General features: G+C 39.7%; 1 protein-coding gene across 1 annotated transcript in view; it reads left to right on the plus strand.

The window, feature by feature from the left end:
* Positions 1-18,905, plus strand: part of LOC136445689 (nectin-4-like) — a 42,350-nt gene extending 23,445 nt beyond the window's left edge. Inside the window, exons 4-10 of the mRNA XM_066443824.1 lie at positions 13,000-13,293; positions 13,565-13,670; positions 14,119-14,300; positions 14,453-14,731; positions 15,855-16,031; positions 16,819-16,922; positions 18,012-18,905. Of these exons, the coding sequence (XP_066299921.1) occupies positions 13,000-13,293; positions 13,565-13,670; positions 14,119-14,300; positions 14,453-14,731; positions 15,855-16,031; positions 16,819-16,922; positions 18,012-18,104 (1,235 nt within the window). The 3' untranslated portion in view covers positions 18,105-18,905. The remainder of the gene's footprint in view (positions 1-12,999; positions 13,294-13,564; positions 13,671-14,118; positions 14,301-14,452; positions 14,732-15,854; positions 16,032-16,818; positions 16,923-18,011) is intronic.
* Positions 18,906-20,895: the final 1,990 nt, after the last annotated feature.

Below are 20,895 nucleotides of genomic sequence, written 5' to 3' on the forward strand. Positions count from 1 at the left end.
GTTCAATTTTTGTAGTCTTTTTCGTGAGGTCTAAGGTATTTATCAAAGTAAAAGGTTTTCAATACCACTATGCAGGAAAATCCTTGTGAAAAATGTAGTCATTAATAAAAGTATGAAAATGTCATATAATTGGTAAGAAGGAAAATCGCATAATGAACACCATGCTGTGAACTGCACCACCGCAATATAGATTCGACATTTCAATTACCACGATGATATAAATCAAGGCAAGGTTATGACTTTTTTTCCATTAAGGGGTTTGCATGAAGTGCAGCTATTACTACACCCCTCGCCTTTGGGGCTTGAAATGAAATAGCCGTTAAGAGGAGATATTCCAGGATTATGTTAATCCAGCCTTCCTCGTCTGCAGCGTTTAATGTCAAAATCAATTTCTGTTTATGACAGCGTATATATCATTCACATGGTAGGTGAGAAATTCAATGCCGTGTAAGGTGTGAAAAAATGCATATTTTTTATTCCATTTGTGTGAATAATGTACAACTGGTAGAGAATTGATAGATATTGTGTTGAGTGTTGTTTCTTATAAAGATCAAATTTAATCATTCAAAAAGTATACTTGTATGATCGTATCTTCATTCTTCCTCAGTGTTTGCGAAGTAATCTAATGTATGAACATGATATTTTCATGATATAACATATGTCATGAAAAATGACTTTTTTTCAAAAATTCACATAGAAATTATCCGCAATAACTCATCTGGGTAATAAAAAACAACTTTATGACCGGGCCCAATATAACTTCATGGTCGTAATCAGTATGTGGGCTTGAATAATATGACATCATACGTGTTATTCGTACAGACTCAACATAGGTTTTAAAAGAAAAAAAAAAAAGAATGAACCATACCATTCTGGGAATCGTGCGCAGCCTTTAATAAACCTGAACCTGAAGAGATAGATACAAAGCAACTGAAATATAGTATTCTTATCAGTCTTTAACCCAGCCTTCGCAAAACGAGTATCATCACCCATCCTCTCCTTTATGTAAAGCCATTTGCTCAATGTTATGTTGGGTTATCGGAAAATACTTAAGATGACGACTTGCAACAGACAAATGCTACCAACAAAGAAAAAAACATCAGCCAACAGTACAGTGGGTGCATATCATTGCAGTAATCAATAACGTACAAAATAATCGTTCGACATTAACATGTTCATTTTAACACTCAAAATCCTGACTAATGTACCTTAACAAAACAAGATCTGGCCCGCTGTCCCAAAGCAGCCGTTAAGCAGCTGGAGCCAAACGTCGTTTATGGTCATGTGATGCAATTCGGTATAAACCTGAGATGACTCAGTAGCAGCAGTCATAGTTTCACTTGACGCTGCATCACGAATGCAGACATGGGTACTGGAACGCTGAGGCAGTACATGTGGATGTATGTGACATCCACGTGTCTTTTGGCCGCAGTACATGCTACACAAGGTAGGGAACAACTGTGTTTGCTAGAAATATGCAATCATAAACGATAAAGGTAGATGAAAGAACAGTCATATCTGTTTCAAGCTACATAGATACGAAGGGTAGAAACCTAGACTGTAGGTAGGTCTGGATTGCTTTACTATCTATTTTTGTATACGATTTGGCAGGCATGAATGTATTTGACTCATTAATTCTCTAGCACCATCGCCTTTAGGGCACAATCTGTCTTATCATATCATGTCGCAGCGTAAAGACATGTACTGTAAGAGACAGGCTTATTGCGAACGCGAACGCTGTTAAACCTCAAATTGATACGTATACCATTGGGAAGAGTCGCGCTTGATATACGCCGTTGATCCAATCAGATATGGGTCAGATTGTAGCAATATGACAAACATTAGACATGCCAATCTCAATACTAAAAATAGCATTGACAGAATAAGAACTTGGCAGCTGCTTTTACCTTTATCTGACAGCTTCGTGTGGGAGGGGACTTATAAATGCACTGTTACGACAGCAGGTGGTCGAGTCGATCACTGTTTCATACAATTTTAGATCAAACTTATGATACACTTTTAGATAATTCAACTACCCCGATGTAGATTTTTTAATGTTTCACTAAAAACATAGCCATTATTCACTTTATGATTTTGAACATCCGTAACTCAAGAATGTGCTGCAATCTTGGTTATGTACTACATGTAGATTTAATTTCCCATGTGAAAAGATCTACACACGAATGTATCCAGCACCTCACTATACACTCGATTTAAGCTGACTAGACATACATGCCTTACTAATGGGATGTCTCCCACCCAGTCAACAGAGGTGTCTACGCGCGTGATTTTACTTCAATACATCTGACTCCAGGTCATTGGGTTAGATGATTGGCTGTGGCAATGCTATGGAGGCATGATGTTGTCAAAGTAATTCAATGCTGTCTGTACATGATAACATTCTCTGTGCAACTTCCACCTTTTAAAATCCATCTATTCGACCGCGCTATGAAGTTAAGATGATACGATATATCGTCTTTTGTGGGCATCGTTGGATACTTTATATAAATACCACTGGCATCGGTGTTATTTAGCATGAGCGATTTTGTTTCACAGATATTCTAAATCGACCATGCTCGCTAACATTTATGTGCGGAACGTGCTATAATTTATTTATTTATTTATTTCAACTTCGCTATGATACAATGTATAACAATTGAAGAAAGGAAACAGGACGGATTCTTTCTCAAGCTTCTGTCCAACATTGAATGAGATAAAACTATATATGCAAAGTACCATGAACAATAAACATATACTAAATAGGGAATAATGTCAACAAACAGGAGTATAAAGAAATACATGCAAAATAATATGGGAGTACTTAACTGTTAAGTTATTTCTGAATTACTAAAATACAAGGCGTTGTCATATAAGCAAGGAATACAAAACGCAAGCACTATTAACGCTTGTATTCCTACTGAATTAATCTAGAATGAAAATCAGTGGGTAAAGCAATTGTGTAGACATAGATTTGCAAACGTTACAACCTGAGATAAAATCAGGTACTTGTGCCAATTTGGTTTCCCATTGCCATGTGGTGCCCATATGTTATTAGCTACTTCATTGAAGCCGGCTTATGCTTGAACATGTTTCTGACTCAACGCCATTGATGTATGGTGATGGGGATCAAGGGTGCTACGGAGGTCACATGTAAAGGTTGGGCACGTACAATGCAAGCTACAGTTACCAAGTTTGAATGTGAGACATGGTATTTGAAACTGACATGTGAGGCTTTAAACAGGAAACAAAAAGGTATGCTTCAAATCTTACACGTTTAAGAAATCTATAGCTACACAATAACAAGTGTAAAAAGAAGAATAGGTGTGACCCTGAAAATCCTCCATCTGGGGTCGGTCGAAAATATTCGGCGGGGGGGAGGGGGGTAAGGCTTTCCCCTGTCCTTGGTGCTGAACTGGCGACTCTGGTTGAAATACACGGGTGGATGGACAGATGGAATTTTTTACATATCTGTTATCTGGAAATCCACCACATTTGTACCTAATGACTAATGATGACCACCTTCCTCATAGCATGGACCCCAATGCTACACCACAATAACGTTAAGCATTCATACACTATCTTACCAAGGATTCCTCTAACTTCCCCGTTTATCTTCCTTTTTTGCAATAAACAATGCATTTACGTTAAAGGACATAGGCCACCAATGACATCAACATTAAGAATTTCCGGAAATTACATAAATATAATACTATTGTTTAATAACATAGAAATTTTCACAAAATATTCACACTTCGGATGTTATTGAACATCGAACCATCAAAAAATCACACCTCCAGCTTTGATTCTTCCCACCAGGTAATTACATTAGTCAGTGACTTGCCCACTCATGACGTCCAAACGAACATGAAAAGCTGGATTCATGGAAGTACGTTTTTTGATGGTTCAATGTTAGATAACATCAGAAGGGTGTGTATTTGTTTTAAACGTTTACATTCCTTGAATTATGCTATTCCTATTTCAGATAATAAGAAAATGTTGTATTTTGGTGTCTTATGCCCTTTAAGATTTACTCTGTACATTGCTGTGTGCAGTGAGATTCTGGATATCCATTCAGGGGTTAATAGTGACTAATGATTCTTTGGTTAACTTGATATGGTTGACCTTAGCCCTCCATAGGCCATCTTGATGGTTGATGTATGGCCATTTAGATTTAGTTTACTCTGATCTGTTGGTGTCAACTATCAGATACGGCTGTCTCGTTTAGTCCTGGTAATTCATATTCATGATGGAGGATTGAGGATAGTGCTTCATCTTCTTATTAGGTATATCACCATTGTATGATGAAAACAATTTTCTTACCCACTCCTCAAGTATACATTGTGCATTTGAGTGTGAAAGATAATACTCTTAGCTACAGCCATACTATATATGTTTTCCACATGTGAGTCTGACCTAGAATATTTTAGTCTCGTATGAGGTATGATTAGACACTGGTATGCTGAAACATTCATGAAATATCTGTTCAGGATTGTCGTGCTGTCGTAGCATAACAAACTGCTGTCTGAAACGTCTGACTGTTTCAAAATTTTATTGAGTTGCTTGAGTAAATTTTTTGGCGTATCTTTCTACCTGGATGTTTGACCTTCATCAACGCATAACAAACGTTAATGTCGACTTTCACAGAATTTTTGCATGCCAAGAGCTCCTCGAAAGCCCACGTGATGCGCTCACTTTACATCTAAGTGAAGCAGAGGCTAAGATTGCCCTTACCCTCCGTGTAACCTTACCACGTGCTGTAACAATATCTCTCCCGTGGCTGCCTTGTTCATAGCTCATTAGGGAAATAGCTACGTTAGACGCATGGCTACAGCAAATGCACTATTTATTTTGAATATTAGTTCAGATATAGGATCACTATTATGGTCTGCACATTTAAATTTCAATGGTACATTTTAGAATACAAATAACAACTATTTTTTTTAGCTTTGAGCAGTTTCTACATTCTGTATCTGTAAATGAATTTAGTACCTTCTACAGCAAACGGTCGTATTTTTAAACCAGAATAGTGAACAAATACGGCATTACAACTTTCCCTGTTTTATGTTTAATGGAAAACAGATAACAGAATTTTGAGCCTCGCCATGTAGACTAAGACTAACGACCGGTGGTTATTCAAATGTCTCTTAGAGGGGGGGTCGATAATGTAGAATCAGCTACGGAGAGGAGATCATCAGACTGTGCTGTATAAGCCTGACCCTGACGGGTGACACAGCTGACGTGGCGGCCATGCAGCGGGCTCTGACGACATTCCTATTGATCTGGTCGTTTTGTGTGCTGTGTGTATCGGAGACAGGTACAGGAATGCTGTTTATTGTCATTGTTATTTGTCAATTATTTCCAATTGCATCGACCTTTACGGTAAATCGTACTGGCTCCATACTACTGACATTTAAAATATGCACATGCATTTAGTTGCACAGCAAAAATGTCCTTTATCAAATAAGACATCACTCAAAATTAACCATATTCAAAGGAAGAAATCTCTTTGTTGTGCAAATGTTTTTACTTGTATGCCGCAGTGTATATGCCGCAGTGTATACAAGTTGATTTGTTCCCTGTTTCAATTTGTGTAGAAGAAATTCAACCCCTTAATCCAAAGATCTCATTAATCTCAGCTTTTAAGGTTAAGAATGTACTTTCTATGCCTATATAATATGACTTACAATTTCTAAAAACTAAATATAATCGCTTCTGTAATCTCCTTGTGTGATATAATACTATAAAATCCCTAAAGAAATTCCCCCCGTTCTGGGCCCAGTAGTTTTTCCTTGTCTATCGAGCTCAGTTGCCAACGCGATTATTTCTAAAACTGTACAAAGAGATTGATGCGATCAACGCTACGTGCATAGTGGATTTAGGACGAGGACGTTTTCCTTACTAGCGCTCACCACTGCGGTAACCATCTATCATATGTGGGCTGAGAATTACTGAATAACGATTTGTGATGGGGTAGCGAATAAGATTGAAGGTATCATTATTCAATTCTTCACAAGGCTTCCTTCTGCCATCTGCGTCAGTAATCGAAATAGAATGTACAAACTACTTACTTTCGCTGATAGTAACATAGAATCAGGGCAGGTCAATCGCCAAGTTTTATTGGGCGGGGATTCACGTTTCAAATATTGGATTTGGATAAGTTTATTTTTGCAGATATCTCTGCCATTAGATATGGCTTCTTTTTCAATTTCAACTTGTATTCACACTGTTTGTTCACTATCTTAAATCGTCTTTGTGTATTTGTCAGATATTGTACAATTATGGTTGCTCATTGTATGTTCATATAACATTGCAAGACCTTTCCCGACGTACATCTGTACGTAAATATATCTAATATCTGACTAAAATTGTGTTGAGTGACCTGATCTTTGTACTATCCAATACTGTTTCTTTAAAAATCAAATTAAATTGTAATCATGAATCCATAAACGTCACGCATCATAATCAACTAGCTGTTGAAACAAACGGTACACTGCCATTCGTTTTCATGTTAAAGTATCAAAAAAGAAAATACGATACATTGCGGTCCTTGGTTGTTCAACCACGTGCGGTTTGTAACAGACTCCTTTGACATGCTTCACCTCGACATTTGGATTCCAGTCACTCGGGACAGTAGCCAGCCGTACAATCGATAAAACAGGTTAATGTGTCTGGCCCTGTGGATATTTCAGCGCTCGAGCCGCTTACCCCGCTTGTAATTGGGGACTTTACATGGATACCCCAGTGTATGTTGGCTCAATCAGGAGAATGTAGTTCGCACGTATGGCCGAATCAGGTGCTATGTGTGGAATACACCGTGCCATGTTTTCTTATAAGTAATAAATGAAGGTTCGAATCAAAGATTGAGGATTAAGGCCACCCGGTCGGACACAGGCGTCTTTATCCACATCAATGTAGAACATCGCAACAGGCTTCAGTTAGAGATAAAGCTTTCATGCTGTTCGAAGTCTTTGTATGATGAAAATGGGATACACTATTAGTGACCTCATCTTGACACCCTTCTATCGGTTGTCACGATCTGGCTCTTGTGCCTGCCTACGTATACCTGAAGGTACCTACGTGCACAGGCCAGAAACTGGCCCCTTGCTTTCCAGGTGGATCCTCCAAGAGGTCCTATCCCTTGCCCTTGCCTCTGCTCCCCGAATGTTTAACCCAGTGTCTTTCACGATCTGGTCTTTCCATCTCTTGGGTGGTCTTCCCCGGGGTCTGGGGGTAGCGAACTCCTGGCTGTAGGCTTTGTAGACTAATGTTTGTGGGGGTCTTCTTATAACATGTCAAACCACATCAGCCTTCTTGTCTGTACCATTTCCACCATGGTATTTTTCGCCCCGAGTTTGGCTCTTGTGCACACCAACTTAATAAAATGTCGGGACATTGCAGGGCCACCTCTAGGTGGTAATACGACCGTGCGAATCATAGAATCAGAAAAAAATATGTATAGAGTGTAAGATAAAACGCTGAATCCTCTTCAAGGATTGTCAGTATTCGGGCTTATCATTCATAGGAAGGTGTCACGAACTAAATCTTCTAATGGCATTAGCATCTGCAGAAAAGCACATACAATGGTCAATGGCTGTCGACTGTCAAACAAGGGAACCCTAGTTCGATTCCGCCCCCCCCCCCCCATGTCTGGACATGCGCCCGGATCTTGTGCCCTTGGGAAAGGCACTTAACACAAATTTCCACACTCTACTCAGGTGTAAATGAGTACCTAGCTTCGGTTAGGGACGTCCCTCGGATAGGACGTTAAATGGAGGTCCCGTGTTTGTGGAGAGCCACACCCCGCGCACGTTAGAGAAACCACCACAGCTTTCGAAAAAGATTAGGGGCATGCTCCGGTGTGCGATGGTCCAAACCTTACAGTTTGGTCTTGAAAAGGTGATAGTCACCTGTTATGTCAACCCTTCCACAAATGTGGTAAATCTAAATAAATAAATATATAAGCAGTAGTCTTTTTCATCGACCTGATCAAAATCTAATCATTTCCAGTATTTGTCAGACACTAAACATAACATGTATGAAAATATTTTACGGAGGCGTAAGATCTCCGAATTCTTTTTCTTATTAGACTTTACTTGGAATTGGAAAGTGGAGATTAATTTTTCGTAAAGCAATAAAATTGCCATAAAACGGAGAGCTGTAGGCTTACAAAGACTCTCATTAAAGGAAATGATGTGCTGGTTTGGAATAAAACAAGATAATAATAAGGAATTCCCTTAAGTGATTTAAAAACTTTATGTATACTTTATGATACCAGCCTGTATATCATAGTGAGCTAGGGTCCCATATATACGTATACATGTACATGGTATACGTTTATCGGCCGTTCAAAAAAAGAATACATTGAATTCCATCACATCTTTAAAGACGCTATACAACAATATAACCCAACAAGCCTCCATCTGCAATTGGACCACTAACTGGACAAACGGACGGCAGTTCTCTGTTGCAAATGACTTGGTCGGAGCTGCCTGACCATGCCGTCAAAGTAACCAGCTGGCTGGATGGTATAATTGGCTCAATTTTATTGATTTCTGAAACTACACGCCTGCTGCTTTGTAACTATCTACAAGCCTGTACTTTGACTTATATTTGAATTGCAACGACGTCACAATAAAGCGTGGAACACCATGCAGCGCAAGGAATGCTGGCGTTGTGCACAACAATGTACAATTATATTCAACACTTAACTAAGTGATAACTAGTAAATAACACTAAATACGTATAGGAATCAGTAGCGTGTATTCTATTTTTACCATTGATTACAAAATACAGATACAATGTATGAACATAGTTAACGTTGTATGGAATCGAAATAGCATCAAAAGAGTTTCCTACATGCAAAGAAAATGTCAGATATTGGAAGCTGTATATGCAAATTTTCTATGACTACCGTGAGTGGGGAAAAGAGAAATAATTTGATACTACGAGGCAATGTTCATCTTACTCATTATCACAAATTATTAAAGACTGAAAATAAATTTCCTGAGACACATGCAGCTGAGAACTCCAAAACAAATTGATTTATCATCTAGGAAGGCCTAGATGTCAATGCCATTTCAGATTTGCCGTGTTGAAATCACAATCACTTCAATATACTTTTTAACATGTAAGTCACGTCAGCCATGTGCCTTCCCGATTAATTACGACTGATCCCCACGGGACATATTACCAGACACCGCAGCTTGAAGGGCAGACTGAAGGGTGGGCGGCGGTTTGAATCGGTGTTAATTGCAACACAGATTGCTTTCTCTTGGATACTGTTACGCTGATACACGTAAAAAAATGTAACTAGAACAGCTATTTGTTTCATTATCATGGTAACAGAAACGTCTCAAAATGGTTGTGTCAATTGTAACTAGAGTTAAGTATGCGTGCTACATATACTTCGGGTTTGCTATGTTAATTTAACGATTACCGAGTCTTTATATGAATATGAATTGGTACGGAATTGTTCTTTTTATTTGAGTTGAATCTTTGATAGTTGTGTGCTGTTATGTTAAAAAAAGAGCTATGATTTTTCCTCAGACCATCTGCTTGGAAACTAGCAAGAAAAAACAAAATGGTTATACCCAACACTAGTGACCCCAAAATCACCCCTCCCAACAGAATGGTCACATCCAACATGGCATTCCTATGACGTCACTATTTCAAGATGGCGGCCACCAAACAAGCCACCGGATCCAACAAAGGTTTTTCTACGCAAACCTGTAAAAATGTCCGATATCGAAACACGTTCTCAGCTAGACGAGACGCTTGCAGGTAGCAGTCAATGATAAATCATAGTAACGCCATCTCGAGTAATGTTTGGTATGGGTCTTTCATAACTAAGCCTCAAGAGTTAGAGTTTTATTACCCTCTTCATTGTAGCCACAATGTGCAGGACAATATATGTATCCGTCGTTTGAGGAGTAAATGTAACAATTTCAATCTGAACTAAGTTTATGAGGCTTGAAACTTGAATAAAAAACTCCAACTTCTAGTCATTCCTACACATAGTAAGTTTCAATAACAATATACTATTACATATCGACATTAAAAGAACAAAGATACGATGTCGTTATGTGGTGAGAACTGATAGAAAATCCAATCCCTAATAGACTGATCCTGACTGTCCATCATAATTAGCGGTTCGACCAATGAGAGAGTGACCGCAATACCGTCAAATCTTTGCATTTTTAAGTCTGAATTTTGCATTCTACGTTTTGACGGAGGTGGGCGGGGCTATGGTATCGGTCTATTTGCACTAGACGCGTGAAACTAAAAGATCACAATGTAGCTTATTTTTGTGCCGCTTTTGAGCACTTTTGACAAGACATCCGCACGCAAATGTGGTAAACAGTGGCATTAAATGTCAATTTCGTAAAGATTACAGCAACTAGAATATTTCAAGTTTTCAAGCCTCATAAAATGCTCTGGGTGCCTTTAAGCTATCATTGTCTAATTGTAGATAAAGCACTGTCATGCTAACTAGATATCAGTACCAAATAGCTGTATTCACAAAATACCAACTTCGTCTACATCTGCTTTAGAAAAGTACAACACAGAATAATGTAAAGTAAACCACTCGTGTACTCAAGAAGAAATATGTGAGTTTAGTCTATGATGTTTGATATTTGTATTCCCAACACGTACGGACCAGAACATGCGGACTGGGCACCCTGCAGTGTTTGCCTAAGCTAAGCCCCCCCCCCCCCCCCCCTGCTCTCACCCTAGGACAATTTCTTTCAGTGTTCAGATGACAGAGATAGAAGATTAGTGTCAGCACCTATGTATCGGGAGCAGGGGGATTTGCAAATTGCTTGGACCTTCTATCCTCTTGAATGATAGAGGGCTGTCAAGTAGTTGCTTTCAGGGAGTCGGGTAATCGGTATCGTTTCAACCGTCTGCATTAGGCAACTGACGAGTAAAAGCCCCAAGACAGATTTGCACCTCTAACATTTATATACGGAGCCTTCAAGATAGCGCTACCATTTATCTTCAAACTGTTCCCTTATGTAACACAGAAATCGATTTTCAAACGATGTACGTTTAACTTAAATTAACGGTTTGCTTTCAAATGTTTTCACCACCTGTTATCATAACATTGCCCTCACAAAGAACTAATGGTGTTTGCTACGAGCAATCTCGGATTCTCTGGTCGTGTAAACTAGAAATACTGATTGGCAATTAGCTATACCTTATTTTCAAAAGAACTTTAGGCGTTTGATACCATGTAGGCTGTCCTTGTAGCGTGGTTCAAACTGTTTCAATCCTACAGGAAAGTTGTATGCTAAAAGCAACATGATAGCGGTAATGCTATGGTAGAGTAAGCTTTTATCTCCCTTTGGACAGTCACGGATAAGCATATAAAGGTTTTCTATTTTAAACACGCAACTTTCTGTCAAAGCTTAGACCTACATCTGCTCAAAATGTACGAAATAGATTTCTGTTGCATAGGATGAGATTTTCAGATCAGAATACAGGTTTGAATTAAAGAGTCCCCTCGGAAAAGACGCTTCAATCATTTAGGAGGGTAACGTTGGGTAACATAAATTCGGGATTTTTCCGATGATGGTTGACTGAAATCAATCTAGCAGAACAATAAACCATCCTTTTTTTCTATTATTCTGTCAGTATTATGTACTATCTTTGCACTAATCATATATATGGTAGATTTTGTCTCTAGTCGTGCTGACACCATAATATTTCAACTTGAAACTACCGTCCGCCGCACGCACAATGACAGTGCTGTCGGACAGGGGGGCACATTAATTCGGGAGAGAAGATTCGTCTTGAATATCTTACCGCTAATCACATTTTATACAGCAGCTATTCGTTCCATCCTTGGCTTGAGGAGAGTGCTATGGATATAGACGTGTCCAAGTAAAAAAAATTCACGAAAAAACGGCCGTACCGCACGCATCAGGCCTTCGGGAACAACCCGTGTGTTGAGTCGGTAGAACGTCACTCAAAGTTCACCCCCACCGTCATGGAAATTTGTACGTTATTCATCGGGGCGTTAGCTGGATGCCATAGAAATGGTAATACTACTATGTCCATGTGTTTCTACTTGTGCTAAGAGCAAACTTTTAGGAAAATATCGCCATCAGTCCACTATCACACACAACATTTAGACAAAAAAATGTTCCTCGCAAACGTTTGTCGTCTGCCGAATAGCAGGATTCTGGGTAACGAATATGGCGGCGGGAAAATTCACCGTAGTGCCGTAGCCATTGGTTGTAGCAACAAAGAGGCGTTTTGATGATTAATCACACTTAGAGGCCAGTTGTAGGTTAGCAAAAGAGATTCTAATAAGTTGTCTTGTAAATAATTGTGTTTAGCAGGAAGCGGATGTGACATTTGTCTTATAAACCAGCGAACAACTATGTACATATAATTCTCCCACGAAGCCCTCAGACTGTGACAATAAGGGACGGAGAGTTTTTGACGTAGCCAACTTCTAATGCATGGTTATCGAAGCTTTTCAGACAGTGTTCTGAATGCGTTAGTCTGTCAAGTTTGCATTTCTAGCGGTATTACTGATGTTGCATCTAGCACATATCCCTAAACACCCCGTTTTCGAAAAATCCCGAATTTAAGTACCCCGCGAATTTATGTTACCCAACGTTACCAATAACCACCAAGACATGCAGCTTATGATCTATATCTCAGGGGTGCATGGGCATGTTTCAATGGTTTGTGTCCTGTTGAAATCTTAAAAGCCTACCTATTAAGTAGTGGACCGGATAAGGATTAGTCAAGGCACAACTAACACCGCAAGGTATCTGATAAAGCCCCCCTCCCACTGGACCCGCGGCACGCTGGCGGCGTCACTGCGGTCGATCGAATTGACAAAGCACTTAATTTTCCCTGAAAGATGGTAGCATACAGTTAGTAATTTCAGTAGTGCAAGAAATAACAGGTATCCAGCACTTTGCAGCAACAACGTTTATTTAATAGGTTGATTAACAACAACAAAAATCATGTGTCTTCTTCCAGTGCGACCGATTGTGACAGTGGGTCCACGCAACCCATATATCGTCACATCAGGCAAGGACTACATCTTGAACTGCTCGATAACCAAGTCTAAGCCAGAAGTAAACAATGTTTACTGGACTAAAGATGATGTTCGGCTCACGACTAGCAGACGACAGGGGAAGTATGAGGGCGGGGACACCAGCTACCCATCCCTCGTCATACGTGACGTGGGCAGGGGAGACTCAGGAGAGTACGCATGCGTTGCCGATCACGTGACTGGCTCTGTGAGCAAGGGCCTCACATTGGGAGTACTTTGTAAGTAATAGATATGAGCGTATGTTTTTTATCCGTCTTTTGTATCAGACTGTACGTTGCACACAAAAAAACTAATTTCAAAACAATCAAGGAATAGCAGTGCCCATGTTGTTATAATATTTTTTTAATTGACATCTAAGAGCAATGACATACGATCAGCATAAAATCAACACGAAATCTACTTAGAATATATCTATGGAAAATCGCAATGATTTTTGAAAAAAAAATGAACCAATATACATGTAAGTTATGATTTGTGCACGCTCCCTAGATGCGGCAGATATCATAAAGATCTCGGAGTCTATGACAGCCGCTAACAGTGATGACGTCCAGCTGTATTGTGTGGCAGACGGGAATCCTCCTCCGGATATATATTGGTAATACTTCACTTGCAACGTATAACTTTATCTAAAGTAGTACATGATGATAAGAATGGGGCATTTCATTTTGGAGGCTAATCAGCTAATGATACCCTTGCTTATATTCATTATTATGTAAATGTTTGCAGTAAGGAATACATCATATGTAAAGTTTACTGTCCCTCTAGTACTACTTTAGAACAACTATATCTAAAGAAGTACATGATGATAAGAATGAGGCATTGTATTTGGGAGGCTAATCAGCTAATTTTACCATTACTTATATGTTGAATCATCATTATGTAAATGTTTGCAGTAAGTAATACATCATATGTTAAGTTCACTGTCACTTTAGTACTACTTGCAAATTGTTAAATCACAGGTAGCTTTGCTAATCAATTATCTGTTGCTATGAAAAATATTCAGTTCTGGATAACTCGATTTCACTGATGTATGAATGCGACAGGACGTTCCAGGGCGCGCCGGTGAGGACAGAAGTGCGCAGGCTCAACGAAACGGTCAGCATGAGCAAACTACTGCTAGACGGCGTCAGCGGAAACGACACGGGCTTGTACGCATGCTCAGTTCGGAATGGTGTGGGAAGCAGGGCGGTCACAAGATGGTTGAAATTGAGGGTCAGACTACCAGGTAGAATTTTTCCAAATTTTGGCTGATGAATCAATAATTTCTCAATAACGTTTAAGTCTCCTAATGATAGTAAACAAAAGGGTCAGAGTCTTGTTGAACAAATTTGAACTTACTGTTGGTCACCATGTTTTTGTGTTTCTTTTTCTTCACAGGGGAACCCGAAGGTGGTTACACACAGATAACCATTATTGCTGGCGCATGCGCCGGTTCGGTCTGGCTTCTCCTTTGCATCTTTCTCTTGGCCATCTACATCCGGCGGCGCCGGAAGCGGTCACGAGTTAGAGAGTCTAAAGACAAAGACTTTGCCTACTACTACACGGACGACCCCTACGAGTTCCAGTACTTAGGGTTGCGGAGTTTTGAATCAGGTTCAAAACGAAGTACTTCCGGGGTCAAGGCCGCACAGTCCTATGAGACTGGACTCGACGGAGGTATGTTCTATTCCTACATTATGATATATGCAAAGCTCATACTCTATGCCTTCAGTTGGAGGATACGTTTAACAACAATCTTTATTGACACAACAAAAGTACAGCGACTTTCGTAAGGTCTACATTATGATGTATGTAAAGCTCATACTCTATGCCTTCAGTTGGAGGATACGTTTAACAACAATCTATACTGACACAACCAAAGTACAGCGACTTTCGCAAGGTCTACTATATCTATACACACATACATCAATACATACATACAAACAAATAAGTGCAAACAAATGAGTTAATTTACATAAAATCATATGGACTAGGACGATGCCATCATCTTCCTACACATGTGCGAACATAGCAAAATCTTACTAATGACCATGAGAAGGTTTCATATCATCATTCTTTTTAAATTTTACACTTATCATAAATGGGATGATGTGGTTACCTGCTGCAAATTGTGTTTATGTGTTTGATAAAATGTCCGGAAAAGCTAGAGGGCACCACTTGAAATGAATACATTTTGAATAGAAGTCTTCAGTTGCATAATTTTCCACCTCACGCCCTGGCACCTCGGACTCGAGCCATCGGAAACAAACTTTTACACAAAGTAAGACAAACGCCCAAAACAGAAACGATACCTGCGTTTTGACGGATGTAACAAAGTTCCATATGCACTCATGTGGCGTAATGGATAGAACATTCGACTGTCAAACAGGGGGACCCGAGTTCGAACCCGGGCTGCCCCCATACATGCCTGGACATGCGCCCCGATGTTGTGCGCTTGGGAAAGGTACTTAACACGGCTTTCCTCACTTCACTCAGGTGTAAATGAGTACCTAGCTCATCTAGGGTTAGGGACGTCCCTCGGATAGGACGTTAAATTGAGGTCCCATGTTTGCAAATAGCCACACCCCTCGCACGTGAAAGAACCCACCACACCTTTCGAAAAAGAGTAGGGGCATGCCCCGGTGTGAGATGGTCCGAAACCTACAGTCGTATGACCGCACATGGGTTCGCCTTTAGTAATAGCCTCCGGCTAGTTGGGCAACCCTGGCATGTACATGCTGAACCAATAAGTAAATAAATGAATACAAACAATGTGCACTTATGTCCATATTTGTTACAGGACGAAGATATGCAAAGGCCCTCTATAACTACTCACCTCTGGATGAGGACGAGCTGCGCCTGTGTATCGGTGACGTCATAGAGGTCATCAAGGGGGAGGGCGACGGTTGGTGGTTTGGCTATCTGAATGGGAGAGTCGGCATGTTCCCCTCCAACTATGTGGACGTCCTGTCTTCGGGTAAAAATCGAGAGAGTTCCTACTTTACTCGTACTGTTACGAATAAAAAGGCTAAATTAATAAGAGGGGACCACTAACCACCAAAATATTATGATAAAGCAAAGAATCTGTTAGAAACTATACGGTTAAGCCAACAGATCTATATCATTATTCGTGGGACAAACTGAACACCCATGAACTGTTCGCAGATGATAGGCTAGGTTGATGATAATTTAAAAATAGTCACATTGAATTATGATATGAATGGGGGGCATAATCTTATAACACTGTTTAATAGTGTTGTATGGTGGTATCTTAAACGCGTAAGCCATCAACAAAATGGTCACATTGAATTATGGTATGAATGGGGGGGGGGCGTGATCTTATAATACTGTTCAATAGTGTGGTATGGTGGTATCTCCATTAAGTCTCTTTATCTCCATGAAAAAGTCTTTTTCATGGAGATATTGTTTTGCGTGTGCTTGCTTGTGTGTTTGCGTGCGTGTATGTTTGTGCGTCCGGATGCTTAAAGTCAGTATAACTGAAGAACGTCGAGATGGATTGTAATGATATTTGGTATGTGGGTAGGTGTTGGGAGGAGGAAGATCAAGGTAGATTTTGGGTCCCCTGGTATGTGTCACTGGAACTGCAATGGCGTATTTGTCAAAATCTTCCAAGGAGAATAACTGAAGAGAGGGGCAACAGTTGTTCATGTTATTTAATACGCAGGTAGCTTAGGCAGAGATGCACACAATGAATTGAAAATTATGCAAATTGGGACTTAATTTGTGTGTGTGTCTCGCTTCAGACGACAGAAGGACCAACACCTTACCTCTTAGCCGCAAAGCTACCATGCTGAACGAAAAGTCACAGGCCCACCAGGCTAGAGCGGCTAAATCTTCCTTGGATGAGGTAGATACGTTCTCCCTTTGCACGACGTAGTAGAAAAATAAAACATAAGTCTCTTCCACATTCAGCAAGTTTCAACCTTTAAGTTTACCATACACCCTAATCTTTAATTTCTCTAGTCTTACTTTGTAAATATTAAAGAACTGAACTTTTGTTTTCTCCCATAAATTAACTTAGTCACAGTGATGGTTTTGTTGACGTCGTATTTGATTGAAAAACTCCATATGAGAATCTGGAAACTTAAAGCTGCATCGGATCGATTATGCAACATGAACATGTAGTATGATATGATAGTGTTCGCATCATTTCATGAATCCATTTAGTTTCTACATGATGTTGAACAGCAACATTTCGGTAATCATCTGTCATCTTCTTCTGCAATTCTGACTAGTTCGCTTTGAACTGCAGCTAGGTGTCACTGCTAACAATGCGGTCATAAACGCAAAGTGTTGTCGCATACATAGATGTTGCTAAGCAACAGTTATGAGAACATGCGGTTCCAAATGCTTGAGTGCACATTGAACCAGTCAGAATCGCCCTTAAAAAGATGACAGGTCATAAAAATGTAGGCTCTTGTTAGATAAGTGGTTGTGACTAAAGCACTTTAATTGAGACCCGTGAATAGCTTCATCAGGTTGGTAAGTCACTGAATAAAAAGACTATTTTTACACAACCAAGTGATTTATTCCACCGACGTTTCGGTGACCATCTGTCACCTTCTTCAAGGCAATTCTGATTGGTTCACATTGATAGTTATGCAGCACAGGTGTTGCTGCTTATACATAATGAGATGCATTCCCAAGCGCAAAATATTCATATATGTACATATGACCGGATGGTGATGTCATCTTCTGTGATTGTACATATGTAAATATTTTGCGTTTGGGAATGCATTTCATGATGTATAAGCAGCAACACCTGTGCTGCATTACTATGTGAACCAGTCAGCCTTGAAGAAGGTGACAGATGGTCACCGAAACGTCGATGGAATAAATCTCTTGGTTGGGTTAAAATAATCTTTTTATTCACTTTAATTCATATTCGGTCATTCTCCAACCATATGCAATTACTCACTGATGTTGTTGTTTGTAGGAAACGGCGAAACGCCTGTCTGGCAACGCCCCACTACCACCGCCGCCCCCAGATATGAGAACACCTATCAAATATGAGCAGTCCTCCATCTAAACTAGTGAAGCCAACATCAGACTTCGCCAAGCAACAACGTCAGCTTTCAATGTAACTACTTTGAATGCCAAAAATCTGAATGCTTACGCAACGCCATCAATGATTGAGTTAAAATTCTTCGCCTCTTTTATTGGCAGTCCCTACTGCGAGAACTGCATTTTCGACAGCATCAAGTGAAGCTTAGCCACTGTGGGCAACTTCAGGCAACAACAAGCAAGCAACAACGTCAGCTTTCTACGTTAGCACTGAACTACTTTGAAAGCCAGATGATTGACAACGCAAGCAATGCTTGACTTGAAATTCTTTGCCTCTTTTATTGGCAGTCCCTACTGAGAGAGAACTGAATTTTTGACAGGTCCAAGTGAAGCTTAGCCACGTGGGTATCAAAAGCCTTTATCGCAAAATCACGTTGCAGTAGGCGGCGGACATTTGGACCAGACAATGGAGCACTGGGAATGAAAAACACATTGAGTGAACATCACGAGGTATTCTTAGAGCTGTCAGAAATAATGATCACAGCAAAGATATGCCTCCATCTATCAGTAAGGTCTGCACTCAATCGGTAAGAAGACCATGGTCTTCTGATGTATCTGGTATCTGTCTATTGCACTTGCATCTCGAAAAAAACGATTTAGAAACTTAAATGTGCAAATCAAAGGTACATTGATTCATCGTCGAACTCAGTTCAATTGGAGGCAGAAAGTTCGAGATGAAGTTTATTTTACTACAAAGAAAACCCACACCTAGTTGAAGAATGTCATCTTTAGTGTCAATTTCTGATGTTGCTTAGATCCTTAATTCTCTACTGGGAATAATTGTGGAAGACTGTCTCTTCCCCTGAACATGTAAGCATTCTGCATTGATTGGCAAAAAGGCAAGCTCTTCAATAGTCTCATGTCTTCAAACCTACATCACCTTCTCTTTCTTATAAAAAAGATTATTTACATTTCATTGATGATGGTTAGACATCCAGGTAATAAGATACGCCAAAAAATAAATATTCAAGCAACTGGATGAAATTTTGAAACAGTCAGACGTTTCAGAAGGTTCCAAAACAACAGGAGCTGATTGATTAATTGATTAGCATGCAACCTTGTACTACATGAAATTGTCTTCATTTCATTAACATATCTATGTAGAGTTTGGTATAAAACCTAGTTCTGCCAGATCTTTCCTTAGTCACTGGCGAAAGTTAGCGGATGCTGTCCGAAACGTCTGACCGTTTCAAAATTTTATCCAGGTGCTTGAGTAACCATTTTGGCGTATTTTGCATTTCACATGTTGGAGCGAGAGTAAGTTGAAATCTACCGGAAATCCCTGCCTCGTGACGGGGGCTCACGTGGAGCCTTCACATCTACCTCTCAAGCAGAGAACTGACGTCATAAAACCAGTAGGGGCTTACTTTTACAAGTACGGGAACCATATGGACTTTTCATTAATGCCATAATCCGGGCATAGAAGCATTTATTCGAGAGGTTTTTTTCTGCTTTAATGCAGGTTTATGTAAGCTTTCTCTACCATATGGTGGAAAATTCGCTGCCAGTTTCTCAGATATTTGAATTTCCGCAGAAAAACAAACCTATGGGAAAAAGGACATTGTTTGTTATTCAAAAGTGTTTTTAATTTACCTAATGCAACATCACGACGGAAATCATAGAATCATTACCTCGATTGGGTTTGTCAAGAAATAAACAATATGTTGCTATCAGTCTATCAGAATTTTTTTGGTAAATTTCCTTTATTTTACTATATCATGATAAATGCACTATACCATGCAGCCGATACAAAGGCCGGAAAAAGAAAATTGAACTGCTCTCTGATTTTTTAATTCTGAATATTCTAAACTTTTATTGAACTTCCAACAGCATTTCTGTTGCCCCGTTGCTGTCATAGTCTGGAATGTAAAGTCACAAAACTAACTGACAGTAGTACTATATCATATTTCAGATAAATATATCTGACAGCATTTGATCTATAGGACCTTTAATATTGAGTTGCTTGTGTTTTTCTGTTGCTATAGCATACCATATCATGTACAACTTATGCCTCGTACAGAATGTGTCTGCGGTACGTGTATGTGAGGATTTCACAAAATGGCAATTGATGTGACGCCCCAGCAAATTGCTGTAACGTTATGCTTCATGCGCCAGGACATATTTAAATCGCACACGTCAGGCAACATTTGATTTAGTTGAAAGAATGTTGTTATTACGTCTACAAGTGTCACCGTTTCATATTGTAACCCTTTTCAAGTGATGGACGTTCTTTACCACATGTGCTACATTCAAAACGTGGAAAATACTCGTACTACTTCCCTGACTATGTTCCTGCGAATGTGTCAAAGCGTGTTTAAATTGTATTGTATATAATGTGTAAAAATGACAATGCGTGCGCCTTCCGAGCTCTGTAAAAAGATAAAGCCCTCCCTTTATACATAGCCGACCATGTCAACTCTAGATCTATCCCTCAGCATCTGTCTATAACCCAAGCCAACTGTATTTGATGTTCTTGAATGGTATTTGATATGTAACGTACTGCTTATATGTCGGGCAGTATAATGGCTTTGTACAGTTCTATTTTCTTCATGTACGATGTCTTTGAAGGTATTTGAGGTGCATACGCCTGTATCTAACGTTGTCTGTCTGCGAATTAAGAACGTCCAATGCGTTGCTAGGACTCGCACAGTGTGCCGTCTTTATGCTGTGTTGACATGCAGATGTATTGGAAACATGTTAGAATATGTAGTTAGTGTGTGGCGTAAATGGTGAATAGAATGTTTTTCGTTTTGTAG

The sequence above is a fragment of the Branchiostoma lanceolatum genome, chromosome 12 (assembly GCF_035083965.1).
Source record: "Branchiostoma lanceolatum isolate klBraLanc5 chromosome 12, klBraLanc5.hap2, whole genome shotgun sequence".
NCBI lineage: Eukaryota > Metazoa > Chordata > Leptocardii > Amphioxiformes > Branchiostomatidae > Branchiostoma > Branchiostoma lanceolatum.